We start from the raw sequence: 17,584 nt of genomic DNA on the forward strand, positions 1-17,584 counted from the left end.
TCTGCACTGGTGCCCCACTGCCCACCACCCCGCACACCCCAGTGACTCCGAGACCCACGGGGCCCTGAGCCCACTGCCTGGGGGCGAAAGCAGGCAAGGCCGCCTCTCTGTGGTCCCCAGCTTCCTCCCAGGGCAGACTGGCTGGCCTCTGGTGAGACGGCACCCCTCAGGACCAGGGGACCTGAAAGGGCTTTGACGGTTAACACTGGCTTCCTTCCAGGGACAGATCAGATGTCACTCAATGGCCAGCTCTGTCTGGTGGTGCTGGGAGCCAGGCATCTACCCGTGCGGTCAGACGGCACCCTGAACGCCTTTGTCAAAGGGTGAGTATTAGGTGCGCTCGAACGTTCACAGCCGCGCGGGCACACACTTGGCCTAGAACCTGCAGAGACCACAAAGCGGGAGCCATCTCAAACTTGCTTAGCTTCCCCATGAAAACCAAACACAACGCATGTGAAAGACCTTGACCGCCAAGACCGAGGCCAGGTTCAGACTGGGCAGCCCTAATCCAAAATCCAAAAACCCAGTGCTCTGAGCACTGACCGGTGAAGCCACACATGGAGCATTCCACACTTGACCTCGGGGGTGGGTGGCAGTCAGAACACACGTGTGCTAAATACCACGTCCAAAATGGTCTTCAGCTTACGTGTGTGTGGAACATGCACCAAGTATGCGCTCACACGTTGGTCCCCAGGGAGACGGACGGCTCCCCGTTGCTTCTTAGTCACACTACAGAGGAGTGCCGTCTCCACAGCCCAGCAACCACCGCTGGTTCTACCAGTGCATGGCTAAATCCCCGGCAGTGCTGCGTGGGGCGGTGATGGCTGACCGCGTGCAGACAGAGCCAAGGGTCTGTCCTGAGCCTGCAGCCTGCTAGGAGGCCCTGGGCAAGTGACTCAGGCTTTCTGAGCTCACTCCTGGGATCAGGGTCGCAATGCGGCAGCACGTATCGAGTGCTGGGTCCTGGGTATAGGGACAGCACGATGGAGGCCCACCAAGACGACGAGGGGGGTATAGGGACAGCACGGTGGAGGCCCACCAAGACGACGAGGGCACATGGCCGCAGAATTCCAACTCAGCCTCCAGGCCGCCTGCAGAGGGCTGCAGAGTTCAGCTCTGAGAAACCTGGCACGTCCTAGTGAGAGCGCACGGCCAGGTCCAGTCTGCACGGACATGTCACGGCCAGGCCCAGTCTGCACGGACACGTCACGGCCAGGTCCAGTCTACAGGGACACGTGCTAGTGAGAGCACACGGCCAGGTCCAGTCTGCAGGGACACGTGCTAGTGAGAGCGCACGGCCAGGTCCAGTCTGCAGGGACACGTCCTAGTGAGAGCACACGGCCAGGTCCAGTCTGCAGGGACACGTCCTAGTGAGAGTGCACGGCCAGGTCCAGTCTGCAGGGACACATCCTAGTGAGAGCGCACGGCCAGGTCCAGTCTGCAGGGACACGTCATGGCCAGGTCCAGTCTGCAGGGACACGTCCTAGTGAGAGCACAGCCAGGTCCAGTCTGCAGGGACACGTCCTAGTGAGAGCACACGGCCAGGTCCAGTCTGCACGGACACGTGCTAGTGAGAGCGCACGGCCAGGTCCAGTCTGCAGGGACACGTCCTAGTGAGAGCGCACGGCCAGGTCCAGTCTGCAGGGACACATCCTAGTGAGAGCGCACGGCCAGGTCCAGTCTGCAGGGACACGTCATGGCCAGGTCCAGTCTGCAGGGACACGTCCTAGTGAGAGCACAGCCAGGTCCAGTCTGCAGGGACACGTCCTAGTGAGAGCACACGGCCAGGTCCAGTCTGCACGGACACGTGCTAGTGAGAGCGCACGGCCAGGTCCAGTCTGCAGGGACACGTCCTAGTGAGAGCGCACGGCCAGGTCCAGTCTGCAGGGACACGTCCTAGTGAGAGCGCACGGCCAGGTCCAGTCTGCAGGGACACGTCATGGCCAGGTCCAGTCTGCACGGACACTTCCTAGTGAGAGCACACGGCCAGGTCCAGTCTGCACGGACACGTCACGGCCAGGTCCAGTCTACAGGGACACGTCCTAGTGAGAACGCATGGCCAGGTCCAGTCTACAGGGACACATCCTAGTGAGAACGCACAGCCAGGTCCAGTCTGCAGGACACATCCTAGTGAGAGCACACGGCCAGGTCCAGTCTGCAGGGACACGTCCTAGTGAGAGCACACGGCCAGGTCCAGTCTGCAGGGACACGTCCTAGTGAGAGCACACAGCCAGGTCCAGTCTGCAGGGACACGTCCTAGTGAGAGCACACGGCCAGGTCCAGTCTGCACGGACACGTCCTAGTGAGAGCACACGGCCAGGTCCAGTCTGCACGGACACGTGCTAGTGAGAGCACACGGCCAGGTCCAGTCTGCAGGGACACGTCATGGCCAGGTCCAGTCTGCATGGACACGTCACGGCCAGGTCCAGTCTACAGGGACACGTCCTAGTGAGAGCACACGGCCAGGTCCAGTCTACAGGGACACGTCCTAGTGAGAGCACACGGCCAGGTCCAGTCTGCACGGACACGTGCTAGTGAGAGCACACGGCCAGGTCCAGTCTGCAGGGACACGTCCTAGTGAGAGCACACAGCCAGGTCCAGTCTGCACGGACACGTCCTAGTGAGAGCACACGGCCAGGTCCAGTCTGCACGGACACATCATGGCCAGGTCCAGTCTGCAGGGACACGTCATGGCCAGGTCCAGTCTGCACGGACACGTGCTAGTGAGAGCACACGGCCAGGTCCAGTCTGCACGGACACGTCCTAGTGAGAGCATACGGCCAGGTCCAGTCTACAGGGACACATCATGGCCAGGTCCAGTCTGCACGGACACGTCCTAGTGAGAGCACACGGCCAGGTCCAGTCTGCAGGGACACGTCATGGCCAGGTCCAGTCTGCAGGACACGTCATGGCCAGGTCCAGTCTGCACGGACACGTCCTAGTGAGAGCACAGCCAGGTCCAGTCTGCACGGACACGGCACCTTTCCTAGGGCTTTCGGTCTGCACTGGGGCCCCCGTACCGGGGGGAGGTGGGGGCAGGGCAGTGATGAGTCTCCGTCTCTCCTTAGCTGCCTCACTCTGCCGGGCCGGCAGAGGCTGAGGCTGAAGTCCCCGGTCCTGAGGCAGCAGGCCTGTCCCCAGTGGAAACACTCCTTCGTGTTCAGGGGCGTGACTGCGTCCCAGCTGAGGCAGTCAAGCTTGGAGCTGACCGTCTGGGACCACGGCGTCTTTGGCATGAGTGACCGCTTGCTGGGAGGAGCCAAGCTTGGTCCAAGTAAGTCCATGGAAGACACCTGTTGGGTCCAAGCAGCGTAGCTTATCCTTAGTGGCTGGGGAGAAAAGGCTTCCCCCAGCATTCGACTTCAACAGGGTCTGGAAGTGCCCAAGTCTCGTTCGCCCCAACTGAGCGCTAATACAGCCAACTATTCTGACAATTTAAATCAGATTTAGATCTGCTGAGGAGACACAAGTAACAGGCCTCAAACATGGGCTCGGGACAGTGTTTGTTTTTGTTTCTGGTGTCAAGCGTAAAAGGATTATTTTCTTAAAGGCAAATATCTTCTTAACCCAAATGGTGATTCAGAAGCACTTCATTAGCAACACTACTGGGTGCTGCCCACTGGGGGCCTGGCCCCTATGACAGCCCCAAACACCTGCACAGCATCTCCACAGATCCCCAGGACCATGTCTCAAAGCTCACCCCCTTCAGGGAGTAAACCTGGCCCAGGCACGCACCCACTGCCCCGTGTGCCCGCCCACTTGCCTTGGTGGACACCGGTCCTGAGCCAGTGCTCTGGCCCAGGCACGCACCCACTGCCCCGTGTGCCCGTCCACTCGCCTTGGTGGACACCGGTCCTGAGCCAGTGCCCTGGCCCAGGCACGCACCCACTGCCCCGTGTGCCCGCCCACTCGCCTTGGTGAACGCCGGTCCTGAGCCAGTGCCCTGGCCCAGGCACGCACCCACTGCCCCGTGTGCCCGCCCACTCGCCTTGGTGAACACTGGTCCCGAGCCAGCCCTGCCCTGCCGGCTTCCAGCCCATCCTCACCCTGTTTTCTGGAGGGTCTCTCATTTATCAGGGGTCGCCATTCTATGCAGCTGTGAGGTCAAGACTTCTCCTGGGGATGCGCCCTTTCCGAAAGCCAAGAAGGGGTGGTGACGGTGCCCTCCCCTGCCCTAACGTGTCATCATGTTACAGAGGCAGAAGTGGCCGGTGGCGTGGACCCGTGTGCACAGTCCAAGCTCCAATGGCAGAGGGTTCTGTCCAGCCCCAACTTGTGGACAGACATGACGCTCGTCCTGCACTGAAGCGAGGGCTTCTGGCCCCAGGCTGCACCGGGTGTAACAAGGCCCCGTGTGCCCTTGGAGGAGGGCAGTGCACAGGCACCGTGGGACGTGATCCAACCGTGTGTCCTGTGGCTCAGACGTCCCTGACCACCTCTCTGTGTTACGCAGTTATCACCGAGTCTGCATTAGCCAGTCTAGGACTGGCTGGGACCTGTTTGTGAGAGGTGGGAAATGGCTGGATGTCAATGACAGTCGCTGTGACAAGGGTTGGGACAGGATGTCTCGCATGGCGCTCCCCTCGCCCCCACACGCAAGTAAAAGCCCACTGCCACGATGCCTGGTACAGCCTTTATTGTGGGCGCAATTCAACTCGGCCAGAGCCCACGGCACAGCGGGGCTGCCGTGTCGACTGCTACGGGGCCCCAGCAGGAAGGAAGCAGGGCTGGAGGCGGCTCTTCCCAGGAAGTGGACGACGCACAGGCCTAGAGTCCCTTCCCAGCCGGGATCTGAGCGATCATCAGTGCGTGTGGCACTTTCCAAACAAGCAGCTTCGACAGGAAATCGCGTACAGGCAGGAAGCAAACTCTCAAGGTAAAGAAGTCGTCCTTGGAGATGGACCACGGCAGCGGCTTGGCGCCTGCACTGCCCTCGCACCACATCAGACGAGGGCCGGGGGCCGGGGGTGTTATTTGGTAATTCTTTATTATTCTGTAAAAGGTAACAAAATATACAGAAGGCTTTCCCTTTTTGAAACTAATGTCACCAACTCCATTGTCGCGTACATAAATAGGATGCGCTAAGCTGATGGTTATTAGGAACAAGTCCCACAAGGTGGTCTGTGAAGCAGAGTTAACCGTGAGTGTCCACTGGGAGTGGCGCCTGCAGGTTCTGCCAGCTGCGCAGGGGCCATCAGGGGACACCGAGTCGACTGTTCACCCGTGGGCTGCAGAGGTGGGTCCTTCATAGAAATCAGGAACAAATCAATCAATCTGAGCTCATTTCAAATACAGAGAGTATGGCACGGGCGAAGGCGGGAGGAGGTGTCCCTAAGGAGGCGGAATCCTGCCCTCCCTGTTCGCCGGCTGGCGCCGAGCCTGGCACAGAGCCTCTGCGGGGGCAGGGAGCCATCCCACACCCAACCCCGCGAGGCCTGCTTGGCACTAGGAGACAGTGGGGACAGTGAACCAGGGCGCCTGGCCCGGGGCCCGGCCCAGACGACTCCTGCGGGCGCCTGGCCCCTGCGTGAAGGCACTGGACCTGCAGACAGAGCAGGAGGGCGCGGGAGCGCCGAGGCCTCACATGGCCTCAAACTCGTCGATGCGCTGCTTGGTGTTGCCCTGCCGGATCTGCCGCAGCGTCTTGTACTTGTCGCGGCCCTGCCTCATGTTCTCGTTGTGGATGATGTCGTTGTGCGTCCTCTTGTTCTCGTCTCTGGCCTTGGACAGCTCGTTGCTGAGGGTCTGTGGGGTGAGAACCCAGCTGTCAGCTCCCACGTGGGGGCGTGGCGTGGCTGGGCGGGGCATGGTGGGGCGGGGCATGGTAGGGCGTGGCTGGGCGGGGGATGGGGCGTGGTGGGGCGTGGCCGACCCCAGGTGCTGCCCCTGCTCACCAGCAGCTGCCGCTGCACGCGCTCATTCTTCTCGGCCTCGGTGATGCGCTTCTCCTCGTGGCGGTCGTCCAGGATGCCCTCGCTGGACAGCTCGGCGCTGTAGCCCAGGGGCTCCGCGCCCTCCTCGTGCAGGTGCTCCTGGACGTGGTAACTCACGGGCTCATACATGGGGGGCGGCGGGGGCGGGGGCGCCGTCATCACCAGGTGCAGCTCCTCCTTGGTCTTCACCAGGTCGTCCTGGGCCTCCCGGGCCTTGGGGAAGCAGATGGACAGGTGAGAAGACCCCCCAGGGCCCTCGTCCCGGAGAGCCTCTCCCGGGGCCGAACATCTCCTCGCACAAGTGGCCCTGGGCGGGAGCTCGGGGCAGCCACAGCGTGCAGGGGCCGTGGCCGCAGGACCTTTGTCGTCCCTTTCTGGGCGCCTCCTGTTCATCCCACCACCACTCCCCACCCAGCCCCGGACACGAGCTTCCCCTGGTTCTGCTCTGCGGGCCCGTGTCTCGCTGAGCACGTGTGAGCACATATGGGTGGGACAGCACCACTGGGTCCGGAGCCCTTGCACACTGCAGAATCCGCAGGTGCTCGGTCCCAACGGGAGCCCAGCTGGAGGCCACGTCCTGGGGTGGCCGGCACCAGTGTAGCGTGTGCCCGTGTAGGCAGCTGTTACGTCGCATCATGTAGGGGGAGCGTCAAGAAGTCTAGGGGCCGGCGCTGTGGCCTAGCAGGCTAAACCTCTGCCTGCAGTGCCGGTTCGAGTCCTGGCTGCTCCACTTCCAGGCCAGCTCTCTGCTGTGGCCTGGGAAAGCAGTGGAGGATGGCCTAAGTGTTTGGGCCCTGCACCTGCGTGGGAGACCCAGAAGAAGCTCCCGGCTCCTGGCTTTGGACTGGCCCAGCTCCGGCTGTTGCAGCCATTTGGGGAGTGAACCAGCGAGCGGAAGATCTGTCTGTAACTCTGCCTCTCAAATAATAAATGTCTTTAAAAAAAAAAGTCTGCACACGCTTGGTGCAGATGCCATTTTTTTACCCTGTTTTCCATGGACGGTTGGTGGACCTGCGGGTGTGGCACCTGTGGCACTTCCAAAAACCCAAGCACCCAAGTCTTCTGCTTGTACCTCGGGTGGGAAGGGCCTGGGGTTAAGTCTCCGCCATGGACCACACCTGCAGGCTCTCCTGGGGCTGTGCTGTGCCCCAGGGCCCCCGGGAGCACAGGCCCTCTTCTGATCGCCAGCCCACGGGTGGCGGCCTCGCCTGGGGAGCCAGGAGCTGCCCCCTGCTGCAGTGAGGGAGCCGTGGCTCCTGGGTGAGCCCAGATCTCACCAGCTCTGCAGACCTGCGAGCTCCCAGGACTCCCTGGGGTGCCCTGCGGTACAGACGGCGGCCATGTGAGCAGAGCTGGGCAGAGGAAAGTGGGGAACGAGGTTCCTCTTCTAGTCGCCAGTGCCCCAGCTCACACCCGGTCCTGCAAGTGCAGCTGGCGGAGTCACACCTCCTCCCGACCCGGCAGCCCCCACGCGGGAGCCAGGCTCACCCGGTGCTGCCACTCTTCCACCTCGCTCTCCTTGCGCCTCCGCGCCTCCTCCAGCAGGGCAATCTTGGCGGTGTACTCGGCGAGCTCTGCGGCCTGGGAACGGAGGGGGAGCCTCAGCGCTGAGAAGCAGTGTCCACCGGCCTCCCTTCCCCCCTGGCCCCGCGGGACCTACCCCTGCCAGAGCCCCCTCCCAGCCCCAGGGGACAGCCACGACAAGGCAGGTGTCACTGCCTCGGCTCCCAGAAGCTGCCCCTCCACCACTCAGCCTACCAGCTGCTCCTGGCTCTTTATCTGGTCCGCCGCCTGCCTCTCCAGCTCCTCCTTGGCCCGCAGCGCGGCCACGCGGTCCGCCTCCAGGCGCTCGGACTCCTCCTGGGCGCGCTTCCTCTCATCCTCCAGCTGCAGGGCTCTCTGGATCTGGTCGGAGAGCTCTGGAGGACGGCCGGGGCGGCTCAGACCGCGGCCAGGGGCCCAGCGTGGGAGCCACCCTCAGGACCCCTCAGGACAGGGAGAAACCCTCCTGCCAAGTGCTCCCAGGCCAGTGTCAGGGCCCGAGGTACAGCTCTTGCCACGCCTGTCTCGGGTCTCACGGCAGCTGGCCCCAGGCCCAGCCGCCTCGCTGGGGAAGAACGGCTGCAGGAGCTGTTGCCGTCACGCCGCATTGGGGCGTCCGGCTTGCTAGGGGGCCTGGCCTCTCATCCCCAGGGCCGGGGGCAGGCTGGGAAGCCCCCTTTCTGGCACAGTGCCTGTGAACTTGTAAACAGCCGGGTCGTGCCTTCCCTGGCAGGAGCCCCATTGCTGGGAACCTGCATTAAACCGAGACCCGTCCTGGGAACACGCTCCTCCCAGGTGTGCGTGGACTGGCCCTGCCTCTGCGCCCACACCGGGACGGGGCCCGCGGGCGCCACCTTTCTCTGCCTTCTTGGTCTTCTGCTCGTAGTCCTGCAGCCGCACCATCAGCTCCTCCTTCTCCCGCAACATCTGCTCCTTCTCCTGCTCCACGGCCTCCCTCCTCTTCTTCTCCGACTCCAGCTGTTGCCTGGACCGGGAGGAGGAAGAGGGGCCCTGCTCTCAGCTGCCGGCCCCACTCCCTGCGAGGGGGGCGGCGCGGAGGGGCCCTCGGCGTGCTCCCTGCTCCAGCCCCCGACACCCACCGCTCCAGCCCCGACACCCACCGCTCCAGCCCCCGACACCCACCGCTCCAGCCCCGACACCCACCGCTCCAGCTGCTTCTGGTGCTTCTCCTCGCGGGCCTGCGCCTTCATCTGCTGGACCTCGATGGTGTCCGGCTTCCGGCGGCGCATGTACAGCTCGTGGTTGCCCATGCAGAGCTGCAGGATCCGCTTGTTGATCCTCAGGCGGGGGGCGTAGAACACGAAGTCCTACAGGAGAGAGCAGGGCGGCGCCGCCTTGAGGCCACCTCTGCGTGGCCACGTCTCCCAGACCACGCTTCCCCGAGTTCTGAAAGGACAGCTGCGATGGCGAACGGGGCCAGCGGTGGGGCGGGGGCGGGGAGCAGGTGCAGGCCAGGCCTCCCACACCACTCAGGGGTGCCCACCTCTCCCACTGCGCAGCCCCTGTGTCCCCTCCTCCCTAGGCCTCGGCTCCTCCTGGGTAAGTTCCGTCTCCCAGCCTTTCCCGCACACACAAACCGAGTTGCCATTCGGGCCACCGGCCAGGCCTCCAACTGCCTCAGCTCCACCGATGCCTGCGTGAGCTCCGCCAGTGCCCTCTACCCAAGGACCCCCGCCCTGCTCCCTCTCCCATGGTCCCCCACGGACTCATCACACACTAGCATCCCTGGCTTTTGTCCCCATCAGGCTGCGGCCGCCGAGGGCGGGGGCTGTGCTCGCTCACCTCCATCTCTGGGGCCAGTGCAACGCTCAGGGTGTCCCGAGCCCTGCAGCCCCTGGCCACCGTGGGAGTCAGCGCATGGCTCTGGGGGTGCTGGTGCCTAACGGGCCTGTTGCGAACAACCCAGAGGTCTGTACGGTCCTTGGGCCAGCGTCTGGCTCAGACGGCAGCACGGAACCTTCTGCACAGCACGGAACCGGGCCCTCAGCAGTTCCATGACCAGGTGCCCAACCCTGGACAGGGGAGGGGGCGCGGCCTGGGAGATTTCCTAAGAGGTTCCTCTACAAGGAGAGCCTGTGTGTGCCTCCTCTCTACCTTGAGGCCCCGGGCAGCCAGACGCTGGGGAACAGGAGGGGAGGCCGCGGCGAGAAGCCCTGCACTTCCTGGGCGGGGCCCTCCTTGGGGTTTCACACACTTGTTATTAAGTCATCGGGTTTCCCAGGGAGGAGCCCGGAGCGGGAGAAACCGGAATTTTTATTACCTGCCCATCTCTTATTACCCAAGAGAAAGCAATCTTGTGTGTCGGGCTCAGAGGCCCAGCGGGGGGGCCCCTCCCCGATACTCAGACGGATCTGCAAAGATCAGCCCAGACCAAGGTCAGAAAAAAGTCCACTGAAACCACAAGGGGCCGGAACTCCAGGAACTCAGGTTAACTCGAGAATCTCAGGGCCTTGGCAGGGCAGAGGTGGGGAGGGGGCTCCTCCTGCCGCCTTTGATTTTAGGTGGAGCCACATAAACCCCAGGAGCCCCCAGGAGCCCCTTTCTAAATCCAAGTCCCGACCTGGGCTTTCTGATGCAAAACCAGGACAGCTGGGGGGGAGAAGGACCCCATTACCGCGGTGGGGGGTGGGAGGAGGAGGAGGGGCCCCAGACGGCTGGGAAAGTTACCCCTCGGGGACCCAGGCAGGCCGAGGGGCTCCCCCAGGCTCACAGCGCAGCCAGCAGCTCAGCCAGGGCCAGCCATTTTGTCAACCGTTCAAAAGCCTTTGCCACAGGCTGCAAGAACCAGAGGCCCTTAGCCAGCGGGAAAGGCAGCTGCCTAGCCCGGGGCGCAGGTCCACAGCAGGTTCCTCCCGCGGGAGCTCCCCGAGGGGGGCAGTGCCAGGTGCCCCCCGCAAGGCAGCCAGAAGGGGAGTCCTCGCCGCCCTGCTATACTTTCATGTGAACCTGACCAAGTGGAAGTCCAAGGCCAGGTGGCTGGCGGTGGGTGTAGGTTAAGCCCACACTGGAGTGCTGCTTCGAGCCCCAAGCCCGAGCCCTGTTGCTCCACTTCTGATGCGGCTCCCTGCTGATACGCCTGGGAAGGCAGTGGAGGAGGGACCAAGTGCTCGGGCCCCTGCCACCAGTGTGGAAGCGCAGGATGGAGTTCCTGGGCCTGGCCACTGTGGCCATTTGGGGAGTGAGCCAGTGGACAGGAGAGCTCTCTCTTCCCCTCTGTCATTCTGCCTTTCAAATAATGAAATCTTACAGACAGACCAGGCCCTGCTGCCCAGCAGCCCCCGAGGGCATGGAGGGTGACAAGACTGCGCTTCCCCCGCCCCCCCCCCAGCAATGCCGCCCCCCCCCCCCCACACACCCATCTTGCTTTGTTTTTCCAACACAGAAGCACCTTGTGGACCGGCTTCAGTTGCCTTCTTCCGCCAGAGTGGACAGGTGTTGTCCCGTTTGTGATGTGTGTGCCGGGCCCAGGAGTGCCGGGTACCTAGGGCGCGGCCAGCCCCCTCTTCCCTCCCTCTCTCCTGTGTCAGTGATGGCGACACAGGAGCGGGATGTGTCCCAGCTGCTGGGGCTCGGGGCTCGGGGCTCTGGGATGACACCCTCTTCAGCTTTCCCAAAGCTGAGCTTACACCAGGCCGGATGTGCACACGGCGCCCTGATTCTGAGTCTGGGCTGGCGCGGACTCTGGCTCCACCGGGAGCCGAATTTCTGAGTCCCGGGAGGTCGGCAGTGTTGCCCGGAGAGGGCAGACTGCTGTCCTCGGTCTCCCTGTTAGTTACCATGGAGCCACGGGGTCTGAGCGGAAGGCGGGCTTAATTTCAAATAACTGGGCCGCCACCCACAGAGTAAAGTCAAGAGTCTGCAGACAGCAGGAAGCGTTTCCAATAAAGAAGAAAATACTTTTTGCAAACGTCAGGACCTGCTGATTTTAAATTACGCTGGACTAACAAGGGTGTGGAACCTGCTGTTCCAGGCGGGCCGAGCAGCCCCACGCCAGGCGCCCGAGGCCTGGGCCCCAGGGGAACAGCGGTGACCTAAGAATCCATCCCCTGGGTCTAAAGGGGCAACAACTCCTTCAAGTGGCAACTTAAACCACATTTCCCCCTGACGCCACGCCAGTCATGGACGTACCCGTGCATCAGGTGTTCTGAGCAAACACCCGCCGCGAGGCCGAGGGCAGGCGGGACAGACAGAACCAGCCTGCAGCTCCCCGGCAGCACACAGCTCTGTGCGGCCACGACGGGAAGCGTGGCCCCGGTCCCAGCCTCATCTGGCAGACAGGTCACTTCCCAGCATGCACCTGGCAGAGGTGACGCTCTGGGCACACTTGGCTAAGGTCAAGGACGGCCCTGGAAGCCATCTCTGGCCCTTCAGATCTGGAGGTCTCATCGTCCGCCCTCCAGCAGGGGCCCCGCCCCAGGCATCTGTATGCAGATGGGCGGGCTGTCCACATGGACACTGGGCTGATTTCCCAGGCACGGGTGACGGACAAGGCATTCTGGGAAATGGTCATCGTCTGGCCGAGGTCAGCGACTCGGGAACTGCCCTCTTCTTGGTAGCCATGAGACCCTCTGGGCACCTGGGTTACAGTCAGCTGGGTTTTGATGGACACCCCATCTCCCCTGTCCCCTCCCACAATGGGCACTCGGCCACAGGACCCTTGGCCCTCACGGTGGCCGGCTGGAAGTTCTTCTCTGGCACAGATGGGGCATTCGAACGTCTCCTCCTTGTCACACAGAGAGGTCTGAGTGTTTCCCTGAGACTCACTGAGCCGTCACTCCGAAAAGCAGGAACCCCCACTTACAGGTGCCTTCTTATCGATGGGCTTAATGACAAACTTTTTGTCATTGAAAGAGATGTTCCTGATTTCACTCCAAGGAAAGCCAATCTTTGGGGTCAACCTGGGGTTAAAAAAAAAAAAAGAGGTGGGATCGTTAGCTGCAGGTACACACTCAGTGCGCTGGGATCGGCCGTGGAGGCCCCCAAGTCCAGTCTTCATCTGTAGCAGTTCAACACAAGACAACTGTAGAGAGGCAGCCTGGGGCACAACACCTGATACCCACTCTCGTCCAAGAGCCCCGACCTGTCCACGCTGCCACACGGTCATCTCGAGGCCAGGGGCCTCTGCTAACCATGCGCAGCCTTCTGCCTGCCGGGCCTCTCTCTACCCCACCCACCCACACTCCCTCCTTCCCCATCCCTGCAGCCATCAACACAGCACGTGAACGCGGCCTGCTGCAGCCCAAACGTGCTGGCTCAAACCCACCCTTCCAACCCGGGTCCCAACTGTCTCCCCAACATCTACTTAAGTATGGAGAGAGGGCAGAAACTTTGTAATATAAATAAGGTAACCATCACCCATGCCAGCCCCCCACCATGTGCAGGGAAAGGCCCCGCCCCGTCTCCACCCGCCGCTCTGGGCGGGTGTGGACTCTGAGCGCACTTTCAGTGCCAGGCGTTCTGGCCAGATCTTCCGTGTCACCCTCCAGCTTCCAGAAAGGCCCTCGGACCGCAGACCCCCGGGCAGCCCCCCAGCTCTCCTTAGCATACAGCATTTCTGCCTGAACCCCGTCTTTCTCACAAGGACCCTCGGAAAGTCCGTCCCATGACTCGGAACCACACCGCTCCACTTACTCGACAACTCTCCAACCCCGTTGCACATAAAATCGGACAATGGCAGACCTGCCAATTCCACCAAGACGTCCTTTCCACAGCCCTGCGAGCCTCGCTTTTCAGAACGCAGCGGGGGTGGGGAGGAGTGTCGTCCACCCAGGGTTCAGATGGGCAAGGCAGGTGAGGTGGCGAGGAGGACCCCGCGGCACACCTGCAGGGGCGCACCTACAGGGCTGGTCGGCTGCATCAGAGCCTCCTGTCTTACAGCTCTGTCCCCTTGTCGCCACTTCCCATAAAAACACACAGAGCAGGCGTGCCAGCAGGGGCTGTGCTCAGAGAAGTCCCCCTGTGTACGGGCACTGCGTGCTCAGAGATGTCGTTCTCTAATCTACCTGCCTTGTGGTGCTGGGGCTGCTGCCTGGTCCCGCTCACAGGTAGCAGGAAGCAGGCTGGGGGGCTGGCGCTGTGGTGCAGTGGGGAAAGCCGCCGCCTGCAGTGCCAGCATCCCACATGGAAGCCGGTTCAAGTCCTGGCTGCTGCACTTCCAGTCCAGCTCTCTGCTGTGGCCTGGGAAAGCAGTAGAAGATGGCCCAGTGTCTGGGCCCCTGCACCTGCGTCTGAAGCTCCTGGCTTCGGATCACCTCAGCTCTGGCCGTAGTAGCCATTTGGGGAGTCAATCAGTGGATGGAAGACCTCTCTGTCTGCCCCTACCTCTGCGTAGCTCTGCCTTTCAAGTAAGTAAATAAATACATCTTAAAAAAAAAAAAAAAAAAAAAAAGCAGGCTGGGTTAGGTTAGCATGGGAGTAGGTCTGTGGTGAGGAGTGGCCCCTGGTTGCTAAGCAACACTAGGGCATGCACTCAGGAGCTATGCTTTGCCAAAACGCAAAAGCCTGCAAAGACAATGAACAACCAGGGTAAGAGAGAAACCCATGATTGTAAATTAACGGGCCCAGGGCCCCAAAAACAGCAAGAGGGGAGCCCGGCTAAGACACGGACAGCACACCTGGGAGCAGGGGGACCACGTGGGAGGAATGGGAGGCAAGAGGGCAAGATGAGCCCAGCACGCGATGAACACTTTTCTTAGAGGGCCTCGTAGAAACGTCCCAGAGGGTCTACAAGCCCCAGACCACTGCCTTTCCAGGCTCTGTCCCTGATGAGAAAAGCGCTCCTGGCTGCTTTCCCAGGACTCCTCCCTGCCCCTTTCCAGGGGGCCTTTGTCGCTGGGCCTTGGCCATGAGAGCCGCCTCTGTTCACGTCAGTGAGACTTGGCTGAAAGAAGGCCACCCCGTTTGTTCATCAAACTCCGGCGTTCCCGTCAGCTGCAGCCCGCTGGGGCCTACCCGGGCCCACGAGGTGCAGGAAGGCCTGGGGGGGTCTGACCGGAGCCCCGAGAACTGAGCCGCGGTGGCTCAGCCCCCAGCCAGCATGAGACGGGGTCGCGACGCAGCCGCTGGCTCCTGCTCTCCCAGGGGTCTCAACGCAGGTTCCGAGCAGGAAAACTCGGGCCTCCGAGCTCCACGGGCTCCCTGGTGTCCAGGGCCGGGCACCCCACGGCCACGCGCACTCTGCTTCCTGTTGGGTCTGCAAAGTCTGTCCCTGCAGACTGCGAAGCCTCACCCGACGGTGACAGGCAGAAGAGCAGGACCCCAGGGGAAGTGGGGAGCCAGGCGGAGCAGAGCAAGCCCCCCAGTTCTGGGCCACGGTGGGGACATCAACGCCTTCCCGACACCCACTGCCGTTCCCGTTCCCCCTCCTGAAAGCTCCCTTGCAGGACCCCAACACCAGAAACGGGGCTTAGGGAGCCTCCCGGAAGAGGGCCCGGAGGTCTGGGCTGGAGTACCCCGAGGGGTGAGAACAGGCAGCGCTCCGAATCACGGAGCCACACGGCCGCCTCAGGGGCTCCTAGGGGCCAAATCTCAAGCAATTTGGCCAATCAGATCACCACCACTGGTGCAGGACAACACTAAGAGTGGGACAGAGTCGGGGCCGCGTCCACCCAACAGACGGGGAAGAGAAATCGGCCCCACGCAGGGAAACCGCGGCTAGCGAAGGCGGAAGGAATGAAAAACTCACTTCTCGAATTCCACACCAACACCTGCTTCCCCTTGGTCTCACCAGTGGTTGCTGGAATCGACCAGTAAGGGCTGCACAGGGGCAGGCGGCTGTCACGGCAGCTAAGTCACAGCTTGGGACACATGCGTGGCACCCGGCACACGTCCCGGCTCCTCTGCTTCCTGCTGGTGCACACTGGGAGGCCACAGAGGATGGCTCAGGTAGACGGGTTCCCTGCCACCCGCACCAGAGACCCGGCTTCAGTCTGGGGCTGTTGGCTTCAGTGCAGCCCAGCCCTGGGGGTGAACCAGCAGGTGACGATCTCTCTCACTCTCGCTCTCGCTCTCTGCCTCCTCTGCTCTGCCTTTCAAACACAATGAAAGCTTTTAAAGATTAAAACATTTAAAAATTGGGGCCAGTGCTGTGGCATAGCTGGTAAAGCCACTCCCTGCAGGGCCGGCATCCCATATGGATGTTGGTTTGAGTCCCAGGTCCTTGGGCCCCGGCACCCACATGGGAGACCTGGAGGAAGCTCCTGGCTCCTGGCTTTGGATTGGCCCGGCTCCAGCTGTTGTGGCTATTTGAGGAGTGAACCAGTGGATGAAGACCTCTCTCTCTCTGCCCCTAACTCTGCCTTTCAAATAAATAAATAAATCTTTTAAAAAAGTTAAAAAAATTAAGGATTTTACATAGTCTCAAGGTCTCTCCCTAGAATACACTCGATGCTTACAAAGAGAGGAATGGAAACCTGGTAGCCACCACGGTAGCCAACGAGCCAGGTGGGCACCAGCAGCGAGAGCGTGGCGTGAGCTCATGTGCCCCCCATCCCCCGGAGACCCCTGGATACCCTCCCAAAGCGCAAGGCCTGACTTTTATCACTAAAAACACCAGACAAACCCAGGGCCAAGGACGAGGGAGAGCACTCTTTAAAAATATGCAAGGTCCTACAGGTCAAAGGCAGGCCGTGCACCTGTCGCAGTCGGAGACTGGGAGGCGGCGGTGTAATCCTGCCAGGGTCCTGGGGGCCACAGGACACGAGTGGGAGCGAGGTCCACGGCCACCTAACACCGTGCATCAGGGTCACCTCACCTCAGGCGCTAAGCTCCAGGAAGCCGGGGGAAGCTACCCTGGATTTGGTTTGTAAAACATAGGAATAAACAGTTGCAAATTTAAACTGGAAGTATGCGCCCCGGGCTGGTTATGTCCTGTATCTTGCAGGTATCTTTACCTGTCGAAACTCTGTAGCAGAGGCAAATGTGGGGCGGCAGGTGAAGCCACGCCCACACGTGTCTCCGAGAGCCTGGCTCACGGCCTGGCTACTCAGTGCTTCTGATACCAACGCGCCTGCGCCTGGGAAGGCAGCGGGTGACGGTCCAAGTGCTTGGGCCCCCGACACCCATGAGGAGATGCAGATAGAGCTCCCAGCTCTTGGCTTCAGCCTGCCCAGCCTCCGCTGCTGTGGTCATGTGGGGAGTGAATCTGCAGGTGGAAGATCTGTCACTCTGCCTTTCAAATAAGCACGTCTTTTCTTTTAAAAAAATGAAGTTTATATCAAAGGAAAAAAGTGTATTGAGAGGCCAGCACTATGGCATAGCGGATAAAGCTGCTGCCGCCTGCAGTGCCGGCATCCCACATGGGTGCCAACTTGAGTCCCAACTGCTCCACTTCTGGTCCAGCTCCTGCACCTGCGTGGGAGACCTGGAAGAAGCTCCTGGCTCCTGGCTTCGGATCAGCACAGCTCCAGCCGTTGCAGCCAATTGGGGAGTGAACCAGCAGATGGAAGACCTCTCTCTCTCTCCCTCTCTGCCTTTCCTTCTCTCTCTATGTAACTGTGACTTTCAAATAAATAAATAAAATCTTAAAAAAAAAAAAAAAGGTGTACTGAGCCCAAGTAAATGGCACACTTCTCCACTTGGGGACAAATACCCTGGTGTCACAGTTCACTCCGAGATGGTCAGCAAGGCGGCCTGGGAGGCCACGGGAGGTGGAGATGTTGAGAGAAGCCACATGCTAGCGACTGCCCCGAATCACCACCCACGAGGAGCTGAAGGGAACAGACGCCTCGCACAGTGCCTCCCGGTCCCCAGCTGTGCACGAGCCCCAACACCTCCGAACACAGCCACTCTGAATCCCCCACCCTTCCCAAGACTGCCTTTTCTTTTATGATGGAATGGCTGCTGGGGTGTGTGGCCCAATAGTGGGGGAGTGGCCCAGAGAGGGAGGAAGATGGGGGGGAGTGACCCAGAGGGAGGAAGGTGGGGGGAGAGTGACCCAGAGAGAGAGAGAGGTGGGGGGAAGAGACCTAGAGAGGGAGGAGGATGGGGGAAGTGACCCAGAGAGGGAGGAGGGTGGGGGGGGGGAGTGACCCAGAGAGGGAGGAGGGTGGGGGGGGGAGTGACCCAGAGAGGGAGGAAGGGGAGGAGTG

At 61.5% G+C, this 17,584-nt stretch overlaps 2 protein-coding genes across 3 annotated transcripts in view; one reads left to right on the forward strand and one right to left on the reverse strand.

Moving 5' to 3' along the window:
• SYTL3 (synaptotagmin like 3) overlaps nucleotides 1–4,639 on the forward strand; it is a 70,541-nt gene extending 65,902 nt beyond the window's left edge. For both annotated transcript variants that reach the window (XM_062186994.1, XM_062186995.1), the window contains 3 exons: nucleotides 221–323; nucleotides 3,069–3,274; nucleotides 4,197–4,639. In XM_062186994.1, coding sequence (XP_062042978.1) covers nucleotides 221–323; nucleotides 3,069–3,274; nucleotides 4,197–4,306 — 419 coding nt within the window. In that variant the 3' untranslated portion in view covers nucleotides 4,307–4,639. The remainder of the gene's footprint in view (nucleotides 1–220; nucleotides 324–3,068; nucleotides 3,275–4,196) is intronic.
• A 4-nt stretch (nucleotides 4,640–4,643) lies between these two features.
• The window catches only part of EZR (ezrin), a 42,634-nt gene continuing 29,693 nt past the window's right edge, over nucleotides 4,644–17,584 (reverse strand). The window contains exons 7-13 of the mRNA XM_062186996.1: nucleotides 12,298–12,394; nucleotides 8,640–8,803; nucleotides 8,330–8,460; nucleotides 7,692–7,852; nucleotides 7,422–7,514; nucleotides 5,895–6,146; nucleotides 4,644–5,745 (exon numbers count right to left, since the gene is read on the reverse strand). Coding sequence (XP_062042980.1) covers nucleotides 5,581–5,745; nucleotides 5,895–6,146; nucleotides 7,422–7,514; nucleotides 7,692–7,852; nucleotides 8,330–8,460; nucleotides 8,640–8,803; nucleotides 12,298–12,394 — 1,063 coding nt within the window. The 3' untranslated portion in view covers nucleotides 4,644–5,580. The remainder of the gene's footprint in view (nucleotides 5,746–5,894; nucleotides 6,147–7,421; nucleotides 7,515–7,691; nucleotides 7,853–8,329; nucleotides 8,461–8,639; nucleotides 8,804–12,297; nucleotides 12,395–17,584) is intronic.

This window comes from Lepus europaeus, chromosome 3 (genome assembly GCF_033115175.1).
Source record: "Lepus europaeus isolate LE1 chromosome 3, mLepTim1.pri, whole genome shotgun sequence".
In the NCBI taxonomy this organism is placed as follows: domain Eukaryota; kingdom Metazoa; phylum Chordata; class Mammalia; order Lagomorpha; family Leporidae; genus Lepus; species Lepus europaeus.